We start from the raw sequence: 26,426 nt of genomic DNA, 5'->3' as shown, positions 1-26,426 counted from the left end.
CTATTAAATACGGGACAATGAGATGCCTGGATGCCAACTAGAGGAAACAAAAGAAAGGGAAACAAAGCAAACTCTCTGGCCGTTATTTGCACTCACATACTGTACACACATGTCAGGAGTATTCAGGCACTGTTACTGGGCCAGAAAAGTGCTGGTCTAGGGTCTGGTCCACCCTCCAGAGTGACAAACTAATTTTCTCCTCTCCTCCTTCCCCCATTTTGTGTAGTCTTTTGAAACACTTTTCAAGCAAGACTACAGCTCACAAATTAAAAGTCGTAGCAATCATAAATCAGTAAACACACAGCCTGCTATTAGAAATGTTTAAAAATGAAAAAAAAAAAATACAAGGATTAGTAATTTTGTCAAGGGCGAAATGGATCAGATGAAGAAGAAATGAAAATCTTGCTATGGTGCTGTTACTTTGCTGTCAGTTGATTTTCTACATTGATCCACCCTTCCATCTGTCATCTTTTCTTGCACTCCTTCGTCAAAGACCCTGTTCTTTTCCTCTCTTTTTCCTCTCCCCGTTTCTTGGATTGGAGTATGTAGGAGCCTTCTGGCTTTAACCGAGAAGGGATGAAGATGTTTATTCATCTGGATGGTATTAGAGCTGTGATTAAGGAGGGGAGGGAGACGTGAGCTTGTTCGTCGTCTGCGTTGCTCATTCGTGGGCCGCCTGTGGGATTCTTGCCAACAAATGAGGAAGACAAAGAAAAAATGAAGAAGAATGGGGTGAAAAACAACTCATCCTGAAATCTGACTCTCTCGGGAATGAAAATAAGTTATGATTTTAGTTGGCTGGCTCTCTTGCTGTCCTCTGTGTTAAGCTAATTATTAATAAATGCAGTTTCTATTGAAGCTTGGAGAAGTGTCAGTGCTGCAGCCACTGAGGGTTAAGAAATCTTGACATTTAAGACAGGGATGCATGAAAATACATGGTCGTGGTTGAGTTGATGCTTGTTTTCATTCCCCTCCTGCTCTGCTCTCCACCATGGATGTTTTCTTCACCCTTCTGCGCTTTCCCCAGTAGTTTAACCACTGACAAACCAGTCTGGTATTGAGGAGATATAAAAAAAAAACAACTGTGGATCTATTGTAATGAACCACAGGTCAAGAGGTGCAGCCAGTGTTTTCTAGTAAAGCTACTACTATTTCTGATCCTTACTGCTACATTTATTTAAAGCATTCACAATAAATTAACATTTGGATTTTATTTGGTTTTAGATTAAGAATACGTTTAGTAAAGCTATGTGAAAAGAGCAAAGAAAGAGTTCATTTTAAGGACAGTACAATAAAACACAACACATTTTAAGCTGTGGGTCCAATTTCCTTTCTGATAAAAAGGTAAAGCCAAATTAAAGAAAAATAATGGAAATGTTACTAAGATGCTAAATCACTTGCTTGCCTAAATACCGGCGATATTTCCATACCTTAAAGAGTAACTAAACTCCTGCTTTTTGCTGACTTGCCACTATGGGAGAAATTTAAAAAATGCAGTGTTTATGGGCGTTACTCCTGAAGCAGCTAAGACACGCCCAGTCAGGAAGCCGGTCAGCGCTGCACGAGTGCACAGCTGAGCTGTGTCATTACAATCACAGACACTATAGCACTCATGGGCAAACAGTCCTTGCTCTCCAGCCATGAGCCCCAGAACACCACCTCACACACATATAAACCAGGAAGACATGGGAAGTCTACCCCAGCAGACATAGGGCGTAAGGCAGTGCACATCTCCCTGGATAGGACTTCAGTGTATCGCAGGGCTTGACAGAGTAGCCACCAGCAAGACTTGAACCTACGATCCCTGCACTAAAAGGCACAGAGTGACCCAACTAGAGGCAGAGTTGTGAAATTATTCAAGGTGTGGTCAGATTGCTCGGAGGAGATAGGCGGGGTACCATTACGCTCAGGATTGCGCCTCCCTCAATAAACTTCACACTTCATCATTAGTGAGCACCGTGGTTCAGTGAGATAAACCTACCTGAGTGTGGAGTGGGTAAGGGACCCGGCCCGCAGTGTGTTCACCATACAGTTAAAGCTCATTCAACCATCTCCCAAAAACAAACACGGCTGCAGGCTGTGTGCCCCGTGGCTTATTGTGCATCTCGTGCCACTGGCTCTGCGCACCATGCCACCATGTGTATTGGTTGTGTGCACCATGTGCCTAAGTTGGGCACACTCTGTGCCAACTCTGTGCTCTCTGGAGTGTGTAGTTGTGTTGTAGTACTGAAGACAGGTCTTGGTCTTGAGACCACATTTTAAAGGTCTTGGTCTTGTTTCTGACACAAAAGCATTTTTACTCGGTCTTGTCTTGGTCTTGGACTTCCCGGACTTGGGATTTCCATCAAGACTGATCAAGACCAGCACTGATTCTGCTATTCTTCAACATTATTAATGGAATAAGAAGGGAGTGTGGCAGGTGGGAAGTATGGTGGCAAAAAGTGATGACAGTTTCTGATTAATTAATGTTGAAATTTGAATCAAAATATTTCCCATTGGCTCACTGATTGTTCTTCCTCCTTAGAAATCTTTTGGATTGCCTTATGTGTCAGACACCTGCAAAAACTGGGACCATCCATCCTTTATCTAGTCAGAAATACCTCTAAACACTTTCAGATATTTAAAATAATTCTGGACTTATCAGAGGATTTTTATTACATATAAGACTGAATTTTTTCCAATAATTGACTGTTATTTGTGGCATATAGGACATTTTTCTCCTTTAAAGTTAAGAGTGCGGCCAATGTGGTGGTGCGCTCTGTTTGGATTTTTCAGTCGATCACGTGTGTCCAGTGAAAGCGGGTGTCGGGAGGCAGAATATTACTGACAGTCACCCCTACAGCGGAATGAATGAACTGTAACATCCACTGAACATCTCATAATGTGGGGAAAGTGAAAACTCTCACTGCTTTAATAACAGGACAAAGGCAACATGGTCCGACATGGCAGAATGGCGCCAGATTGTGGAGGGAATTTGCATGGGACCGAGTGACATCAGAAGTCATACATCTGTTGAATATTTGTTTTTATTTATATATAAAATAAGATTGCTGATTGTTTAAATAAAATCAAATACTGGTAATAAATGGAAGTTTTTTGGACCGGTGAGCGGTGCTGGCTTGTACGCATTCACGGTGGGAAGAGCGAAACACTCTGGATAAAGTAAAAATCAGCCAGTTTATGATAAACAATAAACAGCATAAAATTGCCAAATCACAATGTTACGTTTGTCCAGAAGCGACCGTGTCCGGGCTCTGACTCACAGTTCGGACTCAACGCAATCGCTGCTGAGGAGATGGCGCACCGGACCGAGCTTTATGTGCGTCTGGTTCCAGTAAAAATTGACCATAAAAGTCTATAAATGTACTCATATGCAGATGCGGCGCAGTGAGGAGGTGACTTAATGTGGAGATACACGGAAACCTCCGTTAACTGGAGTACAGCGGCCCGCCTACCTGCCCGTTCTGATTAGCATAGTTGTTTGAAGAGCACCCTCATCAACCAATAGGGTGCGGCCTATGTCATGGAGTGGCCGTTGCGTGAATTTTTCTTGGAAAATTGATAAATTATTGGAATGTTACCAATATTATTGGAATGTGGCTAATACAGTGGTGTGTTCAATAGCCTGGAAAATACGGTAGTTTAACCAATTTAAGACTTGAGATTTTTACAAGGTCTGCATTGGGGCTGCCACATTTTTTCTCTGTCAAATGTATTTAAAGAAACTAAAACTAAAGTGAGAATGTTCTTTAAAGGTGCAGTCCACAACTCTCAGATCCCTCCCTCCCTGCTGCTCTCTTGCTCTGACTCCAAACTTTCCAAAGTCCCTCCCTCAGAGGAGCTAACAAGCTAACGTTAATCCGACAGCAACATTACAGTAATATAACATGCACTGTTAAAAGCATATTACTGTAGCGCTTGTCTCTCACACTGTGCACACACCTCAGCAGCAGCAACAACACATTGTCACTTGCAGCAGCCCACACAGAGGCTGCAGCTTATTTAAAATAAATACAAATTCATATTTCAAATGAATACAAATGACTTGTTTTGTACAGCTTCATCCTCAAATTGTTGTCAACCTTACAGTCCTTTTCTTCAATGGCTGTTAAATATTGTAACAACACTTACTGTACTTTTTTGTCACAGGTGGGAATATTAAAAATGCATTTAAACATCTGATTCCCCCTAACTAAAATAAAGCTGTTTTAGTTATTGAGTATTTTGTATTTTTGTGTGCATGTTGTTGTCATCATCTCTTGGACAACCAACTGCCCTTTTAAAGATATTCGAAAAAGTGAAACAATTCATACCTGAAGTGTGGCCCAATTTTAATGAGTCACTAGGAGGTAGTGTGATTAAAAAGAATTATCTTCTCTATTCCAATTCAGTTTTATATTGTAATGGATAGTATTTACAGACACTTGCAGAGCCAACCCAATTTTAATGAAGCTACCACACAGTAACTCACCATATTTTTGTATGCACAACAATTATTTTTACTTAATCACATTTTTGTGTGTTTTGTATGTAAAATAGAAAATGCAAAAGTATCTTGTGCTGTTAAATATTGCAGTAGCAGCACAGTTGGACATCTTCTCTCTCAGTGGCTGACTGGCTAGCTAACCAACTATTGTTGGGTCTATCACAGTGTTAAGGGGCCAAAACATGCACAAACACATTTTAAAGAATCACCCATCCTAGCCCAGTCCTGTCCAGTGCTTTCAGGGCTGGAACCCTTCTGAGGCAGTGCAGTGAGGCAGGCAGTAAAGGGGACATGCTGGGGGACAGATTGTCACCCCCCACTTTCTCCCTTGAGTCTCTCTGTATCTGCCAGGACCTGAGTAATAGCCTCCTTCCGGTTTGGGCTAAAGTGTCCACCCAAAGTGGTCAACAACCCCTCCTCGCTACACCACACACATACTGCTCCAATGATATTTATGTTTGTGCTCTAAACAAAAAGCTTCTTTTTTTTCTGTCTTTGGACCCCAGTACTTTCAGATAGTGGTGAACAAACTTTTTCAAAGCGTTTATTAAAAAACACATGTATTATTTAAGCTGATATCCAGAGTTTCTGAGAAATCTCTGTTTATGTATCATTCTTTTGAAATGTGAAAAAAATACCTAACTAGTTTTTTATTATGGTCCACTGCTGGTGGTCAGTCATATACAGTACATCAATGTATGTAAGTCCCGCCTTCGTCCTATAGACCCCTATACAAATAGAAAATAGTGCCGTGATCGCCCAGCCAATAGGCTTCGACTTCCTGTACCGGAGACTGTCAGTCAAAGTGAATGAGTAACTGTGCACGGAAACAAAGCCGCGCGTCACAACAGTAAACAGGTAAATATGATTTTGGCTCTTACCTGAGAAATGTCTATTGCCAAAAGAATAACTATGACCCATAGACCTATATCAATGCGACCCAATGAGGCCTTGTTATGTTCTATGATGCGCGTGCACAAACAGAGGCGTGGCTTCTGGTGGATTGGCAGAGGCAGGGGAGGAAGTAGAGCAGTTTAGGGCGGGGCATCGAGACATTCTCTGAGAAACTCCGGATATCAGCTTTAAGGCGTGTCTGCAGTATCATTATACCTTCCAAAATAAGGCAGCACTTATACATTGATTGACAAAAGCTTTTCAATTTTATTGTTTCAAAGAACTACATTTATAGGAGTATTAAATTCACTATTACATAGCATTAACATCATTCTTTTTGACATTTACTGCAAATGATGTTAATGCTATTATTATCTGTATTAGAAAATGTTTATTGTATTTAATATATTTAGTTTTTTTCTCTCAAAATTTTAGTGTAGCCCTTTGAGGAATTTGAAAATGTCTTAAACACATCATCTCAGATGTGCTTTTAGTCATCAAATGACATATTATTATTGATTGTTACATGATACTGATTTTCACAGGAAGCACAGGGAGGCTGCACAAACATCCTGCTTCATTATAAGAGACATTAATATTGATTCTTATTGTTAATATTGATTCACATTTTTGCAATGAATCAGATGAATTTCCAATAAATGAAGACACTCTTTAGTTGTTGTTGTGAAACAAAGCTCAGTAAAGAATGAGTGGCCGCCCTACTTTTCCTCCTCTGGTTATCCATTTGTCTAACTTTCCTGAGATGCCACTGGGGCGCTGTGATTTCTGGGACAGTGACCAAATGCTCTTGTCTAAGCTGGGGGACGTGGGTAATGTGGACAAAGTAGTTGACAGTTTGCTGCTCCCCCAACAGTTGAGCGACAGAGCCATGAGGGTCGGGATAATGGACGCCTGGACCACAGTGTCAGGACAGTGCTTGATGTTCCAGTTCTTTGTGTTGGCCCCCGTGAGGGGAGAAATATCCCAATGGCTCAAATCTTATTCCGATGTGGCATTGATGTGGCATGTTGTGCTTGTACACAATGTTAAGCCAGAGTAACTCGCAACTACGGTGTTGATGGAATGGTGTTCAGCAAATCTTCCTACCATGTCCAATTGAAGGCAGCATCCTCGGTGTGCCACTGATCCACTAGCCATCCTGCTCAGCTCCTCCATCTCATTCGGTAGCATAGTGGATATGATTGATCTGTTGCAGGGGGAGTGGGACCTGACATTTCTCAGTGATGTGTAAAAACATATTGTGTTTGCTAAAAAAAAAGAAGAGAAAAAGGAGGCAGACGGAGTGGAGACAACCTTACCAGTACATACACAGACAGTATAAGACGTAGAATGGCTTCACACAAAGACATCGTTTCTTTTTTTGATACTTGTTGTAGTCTGAGCATTCAAAATATAGAATGAGAAATTAGGGGATCACAAAATGTATTTGTCAAACAAAAGGCAAAAACTCCTCCTAAAAAACAAGTTTTTTTTGTTTCAACCTGAAATATAATAAATAAATCTTAGGGGTGAATTAGTTTCAAATTGATTGAAATCTCATCAAGTTAATAGTTCTTAAAGCCTGCTGTGACCTGTGCCGATATCAATGTTGCTAGTTTTGATTGATTAAAGGGCCAAAATAGTTGAATAGTATTAAACGAGGTTGTCAAAATAAAAATAAAAAAACTTACTATGTTGATGTTTTGTCTGATCACTATTGCAATTGCATCAAATGAAGAGTGATCATTTTCATTGGAAATGTATTTTAATGAACTTGAAGTGATGAGTTCTCACAAAAAAGAAAAGAAAAGAAAAATGTTTGTACTTATGATGCTTTTTGGCCCTGTTGTATGGATGCCTGTTACTTGTGCAGGGAAAATATAGCTGCATAATTTTAGATTCCACCTATACAATTAATATTACATTAGGCTCTTGTTAGCCACAAGCCTCACTTGAACTATAAGAACACACAATCTACTTTTGTTACTGTTAGTCACATTGATGTTGGAATTCTGAAGTGGGCCCCAACTATTGCATGACTGTTAGAGGACATGAAGAGTGGGAAGTAATTGTGGCCAGATATGGTCAATGTTTTTTTCTATTTCCATGATTATTGTTTGTTTATTAGTTGTGTGTTTAGTTGCATAGTCACTAACTGCAACTTGACTTAAGAGCAAAGTTTGTTTTTAGTGGCTTGTTCCTCTGTTTAAGAGGCATTGTCTCAGCTGATCCTCATCCTCAGCTCTGTCAAGACCAACAGTCTGGGCTTATGTATACATTTCTTTGTTTGCCACAGTTTCTATTAGAGCCTAAATGATTGTGTCACAAACAAGGATGTGCATGATGCTATTTGCCATCAGAGGATGAAGTACAGCGTTGACACATGTATAGTCTCAGGGGACATCCTCACTACTTTCCCAGTTACTGCAGAAAAAGCTCTCTGAATATGAAGTGGGGTCAGAGTGTTACATCAGACAAGTTGTCAGCTTTTTTTGTTCAATAAATCCCCCAATGTGCCACAAATACACTCACACAAACACATCTTTTATGACAACCCCTACGTACAGATCTGTGTAACAACACACAAGGAAGATAAGGTTCTTGGCAGCTGGAAGCGTAGCCACGCTTTACTTCAATAGAATGGCTTTTGAACAAAGTCTAGCTCCCCTATATAAGTGTTAAATGTACTTTTCTTCTGATAAGATAAAAACCTGGATTTGGATAAGAGTTTGGCTTCAGAAGTGGAAGAGGTGTACTTGGTCCACTGTGGAGCAGTGATAAGGAATTGTGAACCATTTCCAGCCCATCAGACAGACTGGTACAAACACCAGCAGAGAGCTATTTACAAACCATGTTTTCTAAATGCTGTGATGGACTGGCGCCCTGTCCAGGGTGTATCCCCGCCCAGCGCCCTATGAGAGCCGGATATTGGCACCGGCAGACCCCCGCGACCCTGTTAAACGGGAATAAGCGGGTATGAAAATGGATGGATGGATGTTTTCTAAATGTTTTTGGAGGATCTACGAGCAGGTTAAAACAAAGGGAGCACAGATTGTGTTTTTTTTTTTTTTTTTTTTTTTAATCATACAGAAATGGTAAAATGGTAAATGGACTTGATTTTATATAGCGCTTTATCACCACACTGAAGCTGTCTCAAAGCACTTTACATATCAGCTCATTCACCCAATCACTCTCACATTCACACACCAGTGGGACAGGACTGCCATGCAAGGTGCTAGTCGACCACTGGGAGCAAATTAGGGTTCAGTGTCTTGCCCAAGGACACTTCGACACATAGTCAGGTACTGGGATCGAACCCCCGACCTCTCGATCAGAAGACAACCCACTACCACCTGAGCCACGGTCGCACCGTGGTTCAGGTGTTCGTATATCTTTGCTCGTGTAAAGCATCTTTGAGTTTTTAAGAAACGCGCAATATAAAATAGTAGCAGTAGTAGTTTTAAAATGTTTTTTTTAAAGTATATTGTTTAATCATAGTTACTTTTTTTTTTTTTCTTTCTTCAATTTTATATAGCGCTTTATCATAGACACTCAAAGACGCTTTACAGAATTTAGGCATTATTCTTTCACTCCACACTTAGTGGTGGCAAACTACTGTTGTAGCCACAGCTGCCCTGGGGCAGACTGACGGAAGCGAGTCTGCCATAGTGCGCCATCGGCTCCTCCGACCACCACCAACACTCACTCACACACTACGTTCATACTAGGCAATGTAGGTGAAGTGCCTTGCCCAAGGACACAATGACAGATACCACTGCAGCGACTGCCACCCCACTGTGGCACCTGGAATTCTCAGTGGTCTCCCATCCAACTACTAACCAGGCCCAGACCTGCTTAGCTTCCGAGATCTAACGGGATCGGGCAATGACAGAGCTGTATTCGGCATTTAGGAAAATGCTCCATTATGCAAAAGAATAATTTTGTCTATGCATTAAGGTTATAACAGATTTGGATTGTTCTATCAATTATTTTTCTTATTTTGTTTAGACTTTTTATTTTCAAATGTAGTTATTTTTTATCAGTTTCTAGAGCAGATTTGCTAGTTTTTCCATCCACCCATCATCTTCTGCCACTTATCCATAGTCGAGTCGCGGGGGCAGCATCCTTAGCAGGGAGGCCCAGAGTTCCCTCTCCCCAGCCACTTTTTCCAGCTCTTCCCGGGTGGATTGCAAGCCGTTCCAAGGTCAGCCGAGAAACATAGTCTCTCCAGCGTGCCGCGGGACTTCCTCGGGGTCTCCCTCCAGAGGGACACACTCTGGACATCTCACCAGGGAGACGTCCTGTGGGCATCCTAATTAGGTTATCCACTTGGGGCAAGATCCCATCCCACTCCAGCTTTTTCAGGAGCTGATTATGGATCTGAGGAGGACCAAGTTGTTTGCTGGGGGAGCAGGTTGAGGGTCGCAGACGCCAACAGACTCATCCTCAAGGCCAGTGATGTTGTGGGAGTAAAAAATGACTCTCTGACAGTGGTGACAGAGAGGAGGAGCCTGTCCAAGGTGAAGGCCATCTTGGTCAATGAGTCCCACCCACTCCATGATGTACTGGTCAGTCACAGAAGCACCTTCAGCACCAGGCTGATCCAATCACGGTGCTCCACAGAACGCCACAGGAAATCATTCCTGCCTGTGGTGATCACACTGTATAATTCATCACTGTAACCTCACAGCTTTGATTGTTGTAAATATCCAGTGTTGGGAGTAACTAGTTATTTTTGTAATATATTACAGTTATATATTCCTTTTTGAACTAACTCAGTACTGTAACTCATGGCAAAAGTGAAAAGTGGTAATATATTACTAGTAACAATTAAAGTAACTCAATTTACATGCATATTTAATTTAAGTGCATATTTGCTTTGTTTTCTTGCTGTTTGCAATTATTTGAGGAAAAAGAGATGATCATTATAGTTAAATATAACTTATGGGGAACAAAAAAGAGCTTTCTGCTCCTGAAACAGGAGAAGTATTTGAAACAAAACTTAGACCGATGTTATTCGAACACTATCAGTGTGATATAATTATTGTTCTGGACCAAAAGTAACTCAAAGTAGTGTTTAGAGTAACTTACCCAACACTGTATATATCTGTATTATATTTGTATATTATATTATTATTATTTTTATTATTATTAATCTTTTTTTATTTTTTACGACAGTAATGTGTGCACTTGATTTTAATCCTTATTTAATTAACAGTCTTTTACTTAGCAGTGACCCAATCCCGAGGCCACCAAATCGGACCCCCTCAACGCCCTGGCTGCGCCTAGAAATTCTAGCCATAGAAATTTACAACACAATTGGTGACAAAGTGCAGCCCTGGCGGAGTCCAACCCTCACTGGAAACAAGTTGACTTACTGCTGACGATGTAGACCAAGATCGGGGCTCAGGTGGTAGAGGGTCGTCTTCTGATCGAGAGGTTGGGGGTTCGATCCCAGTACCTGACTATGTGTCGAAGTGTCCTTGGGCAAGACACTGAACCCTAAGTTGCTCCCAGTGGTCGACTAGCACCTTGCATGGCAGTCCTGTCCCACTGGTGTGTGAATGTGAGAGTGATTGGGTGAATGAGCTGATATGTAAAGTGCTTTGAGACTGCTTCAGTGTGGTGATAAAGCGCTATATAAATCACGTCCATTTACCATTTAAGATCTGACTCCGATCGTACAGGGAACGTACAGCCTCTATCAGGGGACTGAGAGCCCACAGGAATTCCAGGCAGACACAGGGAGTCTGTAGTTTTTATTGTTTATTAATTATTATTATTTTTTTTTTTTAATAATTGCTTATTTTTTTATTAGTTTTAATGTTGGTTTTAGTTCTTTTTCATAAATTCAGGGAATTCATCAGGTGCAGTTGTCAAAATCGTCAGGATATGTAGAAAAGAAAAGAACAGCTACCGACAAATCAAACACAACAGTCCACGTGTGTGTGTGATACTGCTTCTGAGGTTAGTGTTGTGTGCTTTGTAAAAATAATCTGCTTCTACCATTGACAAAGGCATCTATCTATTTTCCATCTCACTTGCTCCTTTTCAAGATTGAGGTGGTCTGCTTGTGCCTATGTCCACCTGTCAACGGGTGCTAGGTGGGGGTACACCCTGGACCGGGCACCAGTCCATTGCACGACAGTCATATTCAAAGAAGTCCCAAATAGTATTCTGCCGCTTTCTCCCAATTTATGTCCGAGCCATTACGCGAGCTGGCGCGGGCAGATTGACCATAAGTTTCCGTACAGCTGCCGTAAACCTGCAGAGATAATTTAAGTTTGTTTCAGTTAGTTTTGAAAACACAATACAGTTTTACTTAGTTTTTGTTCTTTTGTTCCTTTTAGTATAATAGCCTTGGTACACATTATCTATACATACATTTTTTTCCTGTGATAAGGTCCTACTTTTGACATGATGCTTTGCTTTCTTTTCCGTCATTTAAGTAAAGCTCTCTTTCTTTCAGAAAAAAATCCGAAGATTAATCTGGGGTGTAAGACACCCCAGGCAGGTGACCAGTCCAGCACACACAAATTATTTATCGTGCACACTGCTTTAAATCGGTTTTGAAAAAGTTTAGGGTTTAGAAGTAACCGAGAGTAGTGTAGTAATTTACCTATTTGGTAAAGGAAAAACAATCAGTGCACATTTGAAGGAACAATCTCCCCTATGAAGGCTTTTTGAAGTACCTTGTGTTTCATAGCTAAAAGCTGAATTTTAATCTTCTTTAAATATGATTTGGGCACTTCATATCCTGTAGAAAGGTGCTGTACACTGCATTTTGTGTCATCTAGCAGTACCTATAGAAAAGTATTGGTAGTAGATGGTTTGTAAAAGGTGATTGGTTGTAGTAGGGAGTAAACTCTCAGAGAGAGACAGGCCTTAAGATGGAGGTCTTCCTCCCAGGACGTGACATGCGGTTGGCTGGAGGATGCTCAGGAAGGCCTTGGCAGACCAACAAAGACAGCCCTTCAGCTGCAGGGTGTAGTTTTTCAGGCCCCAGCATCCCCTTTGGCAGCGGCACAGAGAGTGCTGGCGTGCACAGGCCCCCGGCCGCAGAGACAGGGAAGTAAGTCCCATCCTTTTATTTACTCAGGCTGCTGCTGAGGCCTGGGCATTTCTTGTCTGGGTGAAGGAGGAAGAAAACAAGCTTCTCTTTTGCTTTCCTCTTGACCTCTCCAGAGGAAAATTGCTCTGTCATCTGCAGTTGTTGACACACTTGTTTTAATGTCCATACTATGTGTTCACGTTTGTTTAATTAATGTATTTCTTTCGTCTGCTGCCGATAAATACTATGATGATTGTACAACTAATGTACACATGCTACACATACCCAAAGTGAAACATTTTGACTAATGAACATATTTTTATTATGTAGTAATAAAGAATTAGTGTTTCATTGTTAATTTTGTGTTATTTTGTTAATAAGTATGTGTTTGTGATACGCCATTTTGTGTGACTTGTGGAAGATAATAACATGACCAGCACATAACAACAAAACAATGGTCTTGATGGATTTAACGAGCTATTCACGGTTTCACTGTTGGACAAACAGCTGCTTAACCTTTCTATTATCTATTATAGCACTTGTTGGAGTCATGGTTATAGTAGTTTTGTATTTTTCCAAGAGTTATTTATTTTGTATGAGACGGATCATCCCTGTGGCACCGTGTTGTAGCATTTCCTCACTTGGAGTCTGAGCCTGCAGCCATTTTGCTGTCGTCTATACCTGTCTTCTCCCGCTATTTACCATAACGCACATGCAACTCTAAGCAGAGAAAGGTAGAACGTAAGATAACTCACTTTTTATGAAAAATGATGCTCTGAGCTCCACAATGTGAAAAAGACAAAGTGATGACGTAACCAACAATTACATTTGTCAGTAACTATTTCTGTTGTTGATATTTGACGACATCAACTAATCATTGCACCCTTAGAATCAAGTAATCAGTAAAGTAACTGAGTTACTTTTAAAGGAGTAATCGGTACTCAGATTACTCTTTCAAGGTAACCGTGGCAATACTGATCATAACACAAGTTGCATTGACATTAGAAATATATTTCAGACTTTGGGTGTCAAAAGCGCACAGTTAGATGTATATTGAATGTTCCATGTGTTCTGCAGAGCTGCATGATGGCACATTTATTACATTTATTAATTGCAATGGTGAAGAAATTTGATGATGCCTGTGTAGCTGTTCTTCTTAAACAGGCAGGATAATGACATTTAGCTACCTGGATGCTCAGCTCATATCATTATTTTCACGAGCTCACTAAACATTGTCTTTTTTTAATTTTGGAGTTAAAGCAATGTAAACAAGATATAGTTTAAAGCTTGTGTAGAGCCTCTGGAATTACTGGGGGTGGTCTAGAAAAACAAATATTTCACCGTTCTGGCACAGGCATGTTTTTTTTTTTTTTTTTTTCTTGCTGTGATTCAGCCATTATTCAAATGCCCTATATCACAATTATAATAATCAGATTGAAAAATGCATATTTGATTTATTTTACATATGATACATTGGGTTGTTTTGGTTTGTATGAAAAGCATGAATCAAATATAATCTAGTTATTGCTGTAGATCTTTTTCAGTTATATTTTAACCTAAACAAACCAATAAAACTGTCAAGATAATTTACATCATAGCTGAGCTTGTGATCTATATATGTCCCCTACAGTTGTGAAATAAAGTATTTTCCATAATGCATTGAATGAATAATATATACCATCTTAACATACATCAAAAAATGAGTGATATTGTCAGGACAGCTATCTTTGCCTTGAGACGTTATCTCAAGGCAAATGTATTCTTTTTAAGACAGTATAGGATTTCATTTAGCCTTGTACACGGGCCCATTTATTTGTTTGTTTTATGCAATTGTCTCCAAGCCAATATGTTTGACTGTAAGGCATTGGTTGGGGTCATCCTTCTTGCTCTGTCTTCTTCTCCTATAATCTTGAGGCAGTACTAGATAGGGGAGATCCGCCCCCTCTGTGGAGGAGGGCAAAGCACTGAGTCACCCATTCCTCTCCCAAACCACAGAGAAGGAGAAAAAACATTGAGACATGTATGAGAGATATAGCTGGTAAATCAGGCAAGGTCGGCTCCGCAGAGTGGGCGCCTTGCCAGGGGTGGGAGGTTTCCTGCTGGGCCATGGTTTGGAGGTGGGCTCTCAATGTGCCGCTTACAGCAGTTTGGAGGGCCAAGGGAATGGCCTCCGACCCCATCTGTTTCCTGAAGATAGGCCCTGGTGGGGCTAAGTGCTCAGAGAGGGCATGATATCCTGACAAAGAGCAGATCTTCCAGCAAAAACAACAGAAAAAGGAAGAGTGAAATAAGCTCAGAGTTGTCAGCTGAAGGAGGAGAGGGAGAAGAATACAGGTTAGATTCTGGAAAGAGCACATGCTTTTCCTCCATCCTCTCATAAATCGTTTCTGTTTCCTCTTGTTTTTCCCATTCCAAGTTACAGCACTTTATCTTTTTCAAAAATAATTAGGATTACATTGTTTAGTTGAAGTAAGGAAGTTTGTACACTTAGGATTCAGCTGTGGGAAGACAGGGTTTGTAACCTTTTGAACCTGTGGAAGGTGACGTTTCCTTGTGTTATATTCCTTTCATTGTACAGTCAACCAGAGTAACTGCAATATTGACTTTATTAGAAGAAAGGATCCCTGTATCAACAATTGACTGGTCACCTCAGGTGGGACAAATTCTTTTTAGTTTCCCCAATTATTATTACTTTGAGCATGACACACTAATCTCTCCAGTATCAGCTGCCTCACAGTCGAGGACAGTGTTTCTCAAATGGGGGCACGTACCCATAGGGGTACGCAATGGCACTACAGGGGGTACTTGAAAATTAACACGTGAGCATGAAAAAAATGCGTTTTATAATGTTTATTTTTAGTTAAAAATGATGAGTATAATAATGATGATGGATTGATCAGAACATGAAATAAAAATACAAAGGTCAGTCTTGGTCCCACACTCGGTGGGAGATGACCGGAAATGATAAAAACTAAAGAAATAAATCTATTCTGGAGGAATTAAATCAGTGTTTTTCAACCTTGGGATCATGGCCCCATGTGGGGTTGTCTGGAATTGAAATGAGGTCACCTGAAATGTCTAGTAATTGATAAAAAATAACAACTTATTAAAAATAAAATTCTTCAAATTTAAAACAACACACAATGTTAACTGTATTCTATAAGTTCACTTTCTCAAATATAAATCTATTTAAAATAAAATACACTACAAATATAGAGCTGGCACAACTTGTCACTAATGCTGGATGCTCTGTATTCGTAACACAGTAAAACAAACATGACCAAAAACTAATTCTAGAAAAAATGCCTTTGGGGCCACCTGAAATGTTTTATATCAAAATCAACGATCCAATAAGAGTTGGGAACCACTGTGCTAAATACTGTTTAATTCCACATTTACAAAATGATATTTAAAAATGTTATCACTATTACTGGTATTCTGAGGACAATATTGTAGTTGTACAAAGGGGGTACTTGGATTCAAAAATAATAGAAAAGGGGGACTCAAGATAACAACATTTGACAACCACTGGTCTAGGACATACACATATGTGTAAATAATTTCACGTTCTATAATCTAGCACAGATGCTCTGGAAAAGCTCACTTTTCAAGAAAACGACAATTTTATAATACTCCCCAATGGCTATTTGTTGACTATTTACTTTGTTTTATTCTATGATCTGTTTGCTCTCTCACACTCAAGGTTTTTTCAAGGACCAATATGTTATAGACTATATTCACCTAATTGTTCAGGAATAATTGCAATGTTGTAATTTACCTCATAGAGAGATTACATCCCTTGAGTACGCCTATTGTCTTGTGTTGGCTTTAAATGTCAGAGAGATTGTGTTTTTTAGGAACAGTTGATGAAGTCATTACATGGCCACATACAAGGTTAATTGTAGTAAAAGATTTTCTACTTATGCTCTTACAAATTAGACTTTAAATTACATATTCAAATTTACCTTTTTATCACCAGGAGAGGTATTGTTCTTAATGGTTAATAGAAAGCTCTATGTTACAAAAAAAAAATAGAAATTCATGTAACACAATCTTGTAATTTTATCAAGTAACAGAACTGCAGCCCACCCTGACTGTTCAAGTATAAGACAAATGAGTTGCTAATAAAGTTTTACAAAACACCTCTGCAACTTATGTTATCTTATTTTTCTCTCTTTTTCTAGACAGTGCAGACCTTGAGGATGACCCCTCATGTTCCTGGCCAGCATCATCTCCATCGAGTAAGGACCAGGCTTCTCCTGGACATTGTGATGACTATGATTTTGGTGAAGAGGAAGGTGGTCCCGGTTTACCCTACCCGTGCCAGTTCTGTGACAAGTCCTTTACTCGACTGAGCTTTCTCAAGCGTCACGAGCAGAGCCACGGAGACAAACTCCCATTCAGCTGTACTTTCTGCAGCCGGCTGTTCAAGCACAAGCGCAGTCGAGATCGACATGTAAAACTGCACACCGGTGATAAGAAGTACCATTGTGGTGAGTGTGATTCAGCGTTCTCCCGCAGCGATCACCTCAAAATCCACATGAAAACTCACGCCACTAACAAACCCCACAAGTGCCCTGTGTGCCGCCGAGGCTTCCTCTCCTCGAGCTCCCTCCATGGCCACATGCAAGTACATGAGAAGGGTAAAGATGGCGGTGCCTCCAGTCTCTCTAGAGCTGAGGAGTGGAAGCTGAAGGAAACACGCAAATGCAGCCGTTGTGAAGAAGGCTTTGATGTCCCAGAAGAGCTTCAGAGGCACATTGCAGAATGTCACCCAGAGTGCTCACCATCTGAGGATGGAGGCCTTGGCGCCACCCTGCAGTGTATTTACTGCCACGAACCTTTCTGTGACGAGGGCACCCTGCTGAGCCACATTGACCAGGTCCACAGCAGGGACAGAAAAGGCCATACCTGCTCTATCTGCTCTGAACATTTTATGTCTGTTGAGGACCTCTATGCTCACATGGACATCCACCAGCTACCCGAGTCTAGTAACCATAGCAACAGCCCATCCTTGCTGACTGTTGGCTACACTTCAGTTTCAAGCACAACTCCCGACTCAAACCTTTCTGTTGACAGCTCGACAATGGTGGAGACTGCACCTCCTGTGCCCAAGACAAGGGGAAGAAGAAAGAGGGCTGCTCAGAACACATCAGATATTGGAGGACGTTCTGCCAAGCAACCCAAAGTCTCATACAGTTGCATCTATTGCAACAAGCAGCTGTTCTCTAGTTTAGCTGTGCTTCAAATCCATTTACGTACCATACACCTGGACAAACCAGAGCAGGCTCACACGTGTCAGTTTTGTTTAGAGGTCCTTCCCTCTTTACTTAATCTAAATGAGCATCTTAAGCAAGTCCACAATTCAGAAGAACATGCTACTCTGTTAGCAAACTTACCTGATGCCCTTCTTCAGTGTAACTTTTGCCCAGAGGTATTAGGTGACTTAAACACCCTTCAGGAACACATTCGCTGCTCCCATGGCTTTCCCAGCCCTGTGGCTAAGGAAAGCAATGCCTTTTTCTGTCCTCAATGCTTTATGGGGTTTTTAACTGAGGCCACCTTAGAGGAACACGTTCGTCAGAGTCACTGTGATGGGGGAAGCCTGCGCTTTGATTCTCCCTTGGCTGTAACACCCAAGGAGCCCATCGTAGAAGTGTACTCTTGTTCATATTGTACCAATTCCCCAATATTCAACAGTGTCCTCAAGCTCAACAAGCATATTAAAGAAAACCATAAGAACATTCCGCTAGCACTAAACTACATCAACAATGGGAAGAAGACACTGCACACACTCAGTCCCTCCTCACCAATAACTGTGGAACAAGCAACCATGTTGAAGCAAGGCAGCTCAGCATCACGCACAAGTGAGTTCATCTGCAACCAATGTGGGGCCAAGTACACAAGTTTGGACCTATTCCAGACTCACCTAAAAACTCATCTTGATGGTTTGCAGCCCCAGCTAACCTGTCCGCAGTGCAACAAAGAGTTTCCTAACCAGGAGTCTTTGCTGAAACATGTGACCATTCACTTTACCATTACTTCTACGTATTACATATGCGAGAGTTGCGACAAGCAATTTACCTCAGTGGACGACTTGCAGAAGCACCTTCTTGATATGCACACATTTGTGTTCTTTCGCTGCACTTTGTGCCAAGAAGTTTTTGACTCGAAGGTTTCCACCCAGCTTCACCTTGCCGTAAAGCATAGTAATGAGAAGAAGGTATATCGCTGCACCTCCTGCAACTGGGACTTCAGGCATGAGACTGATCTGCAGCTCCACGTCAAACACAGCCATCTGGAAAATCAAGGCCGTGCCCATCGCTGTATTTTCTGTGGGGAGTCCTTTGGCACCGAGGTGGAGCTACAATGCCACATAACCACCCACAGCAAGAAGTACAACTGTCGGTATTGCAGCAAAGCATTTCATGCTATTGTCCTCTTGGAAAAGCATTTGAGAGAGAAGCACTGTGTATTTGAGGGAAAGACACAAAACTGTGGTGCCAATGGCTCTACATTAAGCAGTGGAGATGTTCAACCTAAGGAAGACACTGACTTACAAGGCCTCCTTAACAACAGCCATGGTCCAGGGGCCGCTGGAGGGTCTCTGGTGGAATCCCATAACAGCCATGATGGAAGTGAAGAAGAGGTAGACACAGCAGAGCCCATGTATGGGTGTGATATTTGCGGGGCCTCTTATACCATGGAATCACTACTTACTAACCATCAGTTGAGAGATCACAACATACGCCCAGGTGAGAGAGCCATGATGAAAAGAAAAGCTGATATGATTAAGGGTAATCACAAGTGCAATGTCTGTTCTCGGACCTTCTTCTCCGAAGCTGGGCTTAGGGAGCATATGCAGACCCACCTTGGGCCTGTCAAACATTACATGTGTCCCATCTGTGGGGAACGCTTCCCTTCCCTGCTTACTCTGACGGAACACAAGGTAACACATAGCAAGAGCCTGGATACAGGCAGCTGCCGGATTTGTAAGATGCCGCTCCAGAGTGAGGAGGACTTTCTCGAGCATTGCCAAATGCACCCTGATCTGCGTAACTCTCTGACAGGTTTCCGCTGTGTGGTATGCATGCAGACGGTCACATCCACGCTTGAGCTTAAGATTCATGGTACATTCCACATGCAAAAGACAGGCACTATGTCTGCTAACCAACCAATGGGCCGCAGTAATGCCATCTCACAAAACCAGCTGCAACACCACACCCAAAGATTTTTCAAGTGTGCATCATGTCTGAAAGATTTCCGGTCAAAGCAAGACCTGGTGAAGCTAGATATTAATGGACTGCCTTACGGACTTTGCGCGTCTTGTGTAACAGCCGCTGGTTCTAAAAGCTCTAGCCCAACAGTGAATGGAGGAAGGTTACAGCAGCAAGGCGGTGCCAGCACTCCAGCCGTAACCTCAGCTGCCTGGGTTCAGAGTGAGTGTCTGAGTCCTGCAGAAGGAAAGGGCAAAGCAGTGTCTTCATCATCTTCATCCTCATCTACGTCTTCATCTTCTGCTGCCAAAACAAGGTGTTCCAGCTGCAACGTTAAGTTTGAGTCCGAAGCAGAATTGCTAAATCATGTGCAGATGGTGCATCGGGAGCAAACTGGTGACAGCAACAGTGGACAACTGAAAACCCCACAGGTGTCCCCCATGGCCAGGACAAGTCCCTCACAAAGTGAAGAGGTACCCTCCTTCATTTTAAAAGCGTACCAAAAAATGCATTACTCTATTAATGTTGACCAGAATATTTTGTTCTACAGAAGAAAACATACCAGTGCATCAAATGTCAGATGGTCTTCTACAGTGAGTGGGACATCCAGGTACACGTTGCCAACCACATGCTGGGTAGGATATTGTTTTTCTTACATTCACTTTGGTTCATCTTCAACTCTTGTCACAGTTCTAAAAGGGATTTAATTTTTTTTTTTGGTACGAATATTGAATTAATGAATATATTATTAACCCAGCATAACCTAATACACCAAAATTTACATATCATTCACAAATATTCAACTAAGTTACACAGACTATTTATTTTTTTATTTTTTTGCGGCATTAAATCCATTTTGGATGCAGTTTTAACATGCATTTTCATTAAACATGTTCTTTAGATTAAAATAATATGTGTAATCAAATATTTGACCCTTTCTTATTCAGGAAATCAAGAATCGGGATCACATCACCAAATAGGTGGAAAAATTTAATTCTTCTACCATCAGCTGCATCCCCAGTGTTGTGCACACTTAACTTTATTCATGCATGTAAAGCATACACTGTATGCGTGCATGCTTGTGAAGCTCATTTAGAGCCCTCTTAAGGAAATCTGGAGTAGTTGTAAATAATGATGCCAAATTATATAGATTTTTCCATTCATCCATCCATACATTCATCCATCCATCCATACATCCATCTCTTGATTGGGGGGTTATGGCCAGATTTATTTTCCACTATAAATAAATCTGTACATAAAAATCACTTTTCTTTTGAGGCTTTAAAACAAATCACTACTACAGTAAGCAGACTATATTTGTATTATTACAATGTATCAATTAGATTATTGATTTTTCATATAATAATTGTACCCTTGCAACAATAACAAAAATGTAAATGTTTAATAAGTAAATATCAATTTACAGGTACAGAAAACAAAAAAAAAACAAATATATGACTTTCGTATTGTACTTCCTAACATTTTTCAACCTTGTTCAAAAACTGGAAGTGGTGAATTATGGCCAACCTCCACTTTTTCATAAACATCTTCCCTTTTGAATGTTATTTGTATTCTGGTAGAATAATTTGTAGGGAACAGACAATTGGAAAACAGATTTCTTTGCCTGGAGTAAGTAGGTGTCTGAATTCCGCTCTCACGTTCTTTTATTCATTCATTTATTCAGCTTGTTTGGCGGCTCTTTCATTACACTGCATTATCTGTTGTCTTCAGTGGGGGAGAGACTCATTGATCTGGAACCAGACTGCCTCTCTGTTTGGGACGTGCTTCTCGGCGCAGGTGAATTTAAACGTGGTGGGCAATTTTATCAGGATTGGTAGACAATTCTATCAGGGACCCACTGTTTGTGCATAAACAATCAGAGGCTTGTGATTTTTTATTTTGATGCTGCGGCGTATTTGCAATAGAAGGAGACGAGACGAGGGTGTGTGTATTTTGTATTCATCTTTGCGATCTGCTCACCCACTAGTCTACTGGGGGTGCCTAATACAGTACCACACTTGAATTAGTCCTTTCCCACACGAAGGCAGGCACGAAACACAGGGAGTGTAGAAAACAAACCCCCCTACTGGTAATTTTATGTCTTTCAGCCACAGAAGCGCACACTTTCCCCACAATAGTGGAATTCAGGTAGCTTAAGATAACAGGAGGATAGGTGATTGGGTTATTGTCTGATCTCTTACTTGTCTGATGTGCTGTTGCTTTGTATTCAACATGATCACGGGTTTCATCTGGCTTCTCAAAGGGGGTTTCTGTTCCATGCATTTGTTGTGTGATCTCTAAAAAAAAAATCGAGAACACGCAGTTCATTAAAAGATGAAGTTGCCAAACAAGCAAACAAAAAAGTGGAGTGAATGATTGCTATTAGTTGTATAAAGCAGTGCATGTTTTGAAATTTGCTAATTTTTTGCATTTTATTTTCTAAGAAAAAAAGCAAGGTATTAGGATGTCTCTGAAAACATCCCTGGAGCATTAGAATAAAACATATGCAATTTTATGATTGTTACTTTTTTTTCATTAGCTGCATAATGATTTAAGCTGTAATGTGCTGACCCACAAAAATATCTGTGCTTTAAAATTTGAAATACAGTAACACGTTCATTTCTGTACTCGTGTTAAAATTACAAAAGAGGAAAATATGTTCATAATTTTGTATTTCATTTCGTTTTTTTGCAAAATTTTCCAAGCTCCTCAAAAATGAATGCAGCAAATAGGAAACACTTAGGGTTTGGCTGTATTTACTTCATAGCTTGTTCTGGCCAAAGACAGACAATAAATATAAATTTGATGAAGCTTTAAATACATTTTCTATGCAAAAAAAGACACTTTCTCCTGTTAATGGCCATCTGCCCTGGAGAGGGGAAACTTGGGGCTTGGGTCATCTCCACTCAGCTGTCAGCGTTATTAGCGTAGGTAATGGAGCAGACGCTGGATTCATAGGGGTGTTGTTTTCATTCATGCCCCTCTCTGTGGTGTCGGCTCAGACTGATAACTCTATATATAGTGATGTGTCACAACATAATCATAGTGCTAAGTGTATGGAACAACAAAACCCAAGCTCATGTCACCAAGATCAGTCCATATTCACAGTAAGGTTCTTTGCCTTAGCCTGCCTCATCAGGCCGCAGTGCTTGTGTCTGATTTTCTGTGTATCTGCCAGCACAATTTGATGCATGGAAATTATGCTTAGATGACAACAGCCCCGATTCAGGCATAAAGGGCAGCTCTGGGGCTCAGCTACTCAACATTTACTATGATAATGGAGGGAAATGAAAGGGAATGAGGTGGTCATGGGGGCAGCAGGGTGCAATACCAACCTACTCCAGCCAAGACCATGAATGGCCCCACATGTCTTGAGATGGAGGCTGCAGCCTGCTAGGGCCCAGATGGATCAGTACACATTTGCTGTACAGCTGGTCGCTCTGTTTGGGGACCTGGTGTGATACTCCTATGGTGAAAAAAAATGATATCGCCACCATCCAAGGAGCAATTTAATAGCAGGCCAGAAGACAGCTGGCCACTCTTTAGTTTGGAGTTTTTTGGCATGGCACATTTACAGAAAGAGGGTGTCTGATTTGTTTCTCCAGAGACACACAGATTTATACAGCTTTCAGCTGTTGCAGTTATTGCCTATCCTTTATTTTTCTATCAGGGCATGTCTGAATCACTACATTTGCTTCTCATGGAGTGTATCAAAATGTCTTTTCTCAAAGTTGCCTTTTTTTCGGAGGACCTTTGAAGGTCTTTCATGGACACAAAAGCCTGTTTGGTTTTACCAGCATGCCATCATGCCACCCCATTGCTTTACTTTGACCCCAGTATAAACTATGACATTTGGAGCCTCATGTGGGGGTGTGCTCAGCACATTTATCGCTCTGTTTCAAATGTCCCTCTGTGGATTTTCAGCGCTCTGATATGTTTTGAAGCATTGGCTTTTAAATTAGTTTCGATGGAGAAATGTAGATTTTGGTGAATCTTCTTTTATTCGCATTTTAACATATTTCCATTCCAAGTCATTAATGCCGAGGTGATAGCACACTGACGGATAACCATAAACAAACTAACTAAACTCACTGCGTACCACAGAAGTGTTTTTGGGGTCACCTTTACAGAATTTTTGGGTTGGTGACAGCATCGAGCTCCAGGCCAACTCAGGCAGGAGCCTTCTCTCACAGAGAGGAGCCAGTGGCCCAATCGGTCCAGGCAAGGATGAGGGCACCGGAGGGGTGGAAAGGTCTGTGGGTGGAGAGGGAAAGACACATTTGCTGTACAGCTGGCCGCTCTGTGTGAAGCAGGCACCGCGGGCCGGTGCAGAGTTGGAGAGGAGAGCAAACTAGACGCCTTCAGCTCTTGTCTAGTATCCACTCTCTTACTCTGTGCACTATCGCACAATCAACTGAGCTCAGACATGGCAAAACCCACAAGTTGGCGGTGAGTGGCAGAGCCAACAGGAGGCATAATATCAAAGTATTTGAAGCTCAATGCTATTTGGTCACTTGCTGAAGGCCACAAATGATCCTTGATACGTATCCTCCTGTCTCAGGCCCTTGGAGAAACTTGATGAGTGTTTGTTTATGTTACGGCCCCCCAGTATTGCCTCCAGGGTGAAGGATGCACAATTACAGCATCAGGTGATCTGGCTTGCATGCAGGTATACTTTTAATGTTTTAATACAATTGAGATATTATAATTAATTATTTTTTTTTAGTTAAGTTTTATGCAAGTTTTTAACTAATTTGTGATCATGTGATTAGTTAACAAATATGACACATCATGAAAAAGCCAGAAACAGGTCATCATTTTCTGAGAACACAGGGATTGTAGGTTTTTTGTCAAACATGCCAGTAGAAGTTATAAAGATAGAACTCCATGCTTCAAATAACCATATTGGAGGTTTAAAACTGTAAACTTTGCCTTTGAAAACTGATTTGGGGGTGTGGAATTCAAACACTTTTGTTATTGGTTTGGGCCAAAAAACTAAAAGCTGAAGTCAAACACATGGTTACTTAAGCATCTATAGTTATTGTGAGTCTGACAAATGCTGCTTCAGGAGTGTGTTTGTCACCGCAGCTTCTTTGACCGCAGAAAAAAAAAAGACAATATTCCATTGTTTTTTTCCTACTGCTGCGTCGCGATTATCAAGCAAATGGAAAAACACGTCAGCTTCTGATGAAGGTGATACAAGTGATACATATACTCAATTGAAAGGTATTAATTGTAGATAAATCACAACCATCACAGCCTTTATTTTGCTTAATTAGCAGTTTCCTTTCATTAGTTGTGACACATTTGCATGAAACAAGAAATTTACACAAGATTTTTACCATATTTTCACTAAAGCTAAAATAGAAACAAAGACCTGTAGTGTTATACATGCCATGTTGTCTTGATTTGGGTGTTTACAGTGAAATGTTTTAAATTGCATTCTGGCATATATTGTTGAAGGATGTTACCAGATGTTACCGGTAAAAAAAACAACAATGTATCCCATTATAATATATAAACTCATTTTCATTTCATCCTATGATTGTTTCCATGTAACAGTGGATTGGTATCTTTGTTCAAACAGTATAATTGTACAATTGAACTTGATTTTTTTGCTCCTGTCTTAAACATCCATATTTATTATTCTGTATGTATTCAAATGGCCAAGAATATAATAGTTTACCAACCTCGTAGGGTGGCATGCTTTTAACACATTTCAATGTCTCTTTGTGTGCACAGATGTGTTTAATAGAACAATGTTTTACATTAGTATGTGTGTACAGGTCTTAAGTACTTTTTTCTGATGCATAAACCAAATTAGTTTTTTCATTCATTGTTTTCCGTTTCTATTATTCTCTTTGATTAAGCACATCTGATGCCTTTCCTTCACTCCTTGTGCTCATACACATGTAATCTATTAACGAACATGACCAAACGCTCCTCATCGGCTCCTGGGGGGTGGAGATCAGAGTCAAAACTCAATAAACATCACGGCATATGAACAGGATCAATCTTAAGAAATAAATAAGAGAAAATGTTTGGCCCAACCATAGGAAACAAAGGAAGCCATGCGTGCCATACACCGAGTGTGATGTCTTCCTGCTTTTATTAATTGGTGATTAATAACACCTCTCTGTTCGTTAGCACAGTCACCTCCCGTGCAGCCAAGTGTGTTGCTGCTAATATGCAATTATGCGCACCTTACTGCTCGTTACATTATACCTCTCTCTGACTAATGTGGGGTCCATGAGGAGAATAAAAATCAGAGCGAGCTGCAAAAAAAATGAAAAAATAAAAAAATTATCAATACGTATATCATTCAGAGCTGTTACTCGTCTTTGTGGATGTAAAAAAAAAAAGAAGTAGTTTCTCACCAAATCCTTCTATGTAACCAGGAGAGTGCATTAAAAGTTTTACAGCATTGCAGTGCCTGTTTTGCTCTTTCCTGTGTTTTTGTTGTAAAGCAGAGGTAATTGACATCACCATGGGGATGCTCTGTTGCTCGGCCAGTCAAGCTCGGCTGATGTGGTCCTTATATATTGATTTTCCTGACATTTCCCCACACCTCACAGTCTGGGCCAACATGCGAGAAAATATTTGATGCTCTGAGTTCATACAGTCCTGTTTGTACAAACTCTGAGCTCTCTGAGCACTCGCTGTACCTCACTGCATTGTAATGGGTTGAGTGATGTCACCATGGTGATCGGGTCAAACTCATCCCAGCAACAGATCAGTCACTGACATAAACCTATGAGAAAATTGCAATTTTTTTTAT

General features: G+C 40.8%; 1 protein-coding gene across 7 annotated transcripts in view; it reads left to right on the top strand.

The window, feature by feature from the left end:
• LOC114479033 (zinc finger protein 521-like) overlaps window positions 1–26,426 on the top strand; it is a 161,811-nt gene that overhangs the window by 49,885 nt on the left and 85,500 nt on the right. For 6 of the 7 annotated variants that reach the window (XM_028472450.1, XM_028472449.1, XM_028472456.1 and 3 more), the window contains 3 exons: window positions 16,616–20,121; window positions 20,199–20,283; window positions 20,596–20,628. In XM_028472450.1, coding sequence (XP_028328251.1) covers window positions 16,616–20,121; window positions 20,199–20,283; window positions 20,596–20,628 — 3,624 coding nt within the window. The remainder of the gene's footprint in view (window positions 1–16,615; window positions 20,122–20,198; window positions 20,284–20,595; window positions 20,629–26,426) is intronic. The other variant, XM_028472451.1, reaches the window with a different exon arrangement.

Source organism: Gouania willdenowi, chromosome 17 (genome assembly GCF_900634775.1).
Source record: "Gouania willdenowi chromosome 17, fGouWil2.1, whole genome shotgun sequence".
Lineage (NCBI taxonomy): Eukaryota > Metazoa > Chordata > Actinopteri > Blenniiformes > Gobiesocidae > Gouania > Gouania willdenowi.
This window is presented reverse-complemented; position numbering and strand designations above follow the sequence as displayed.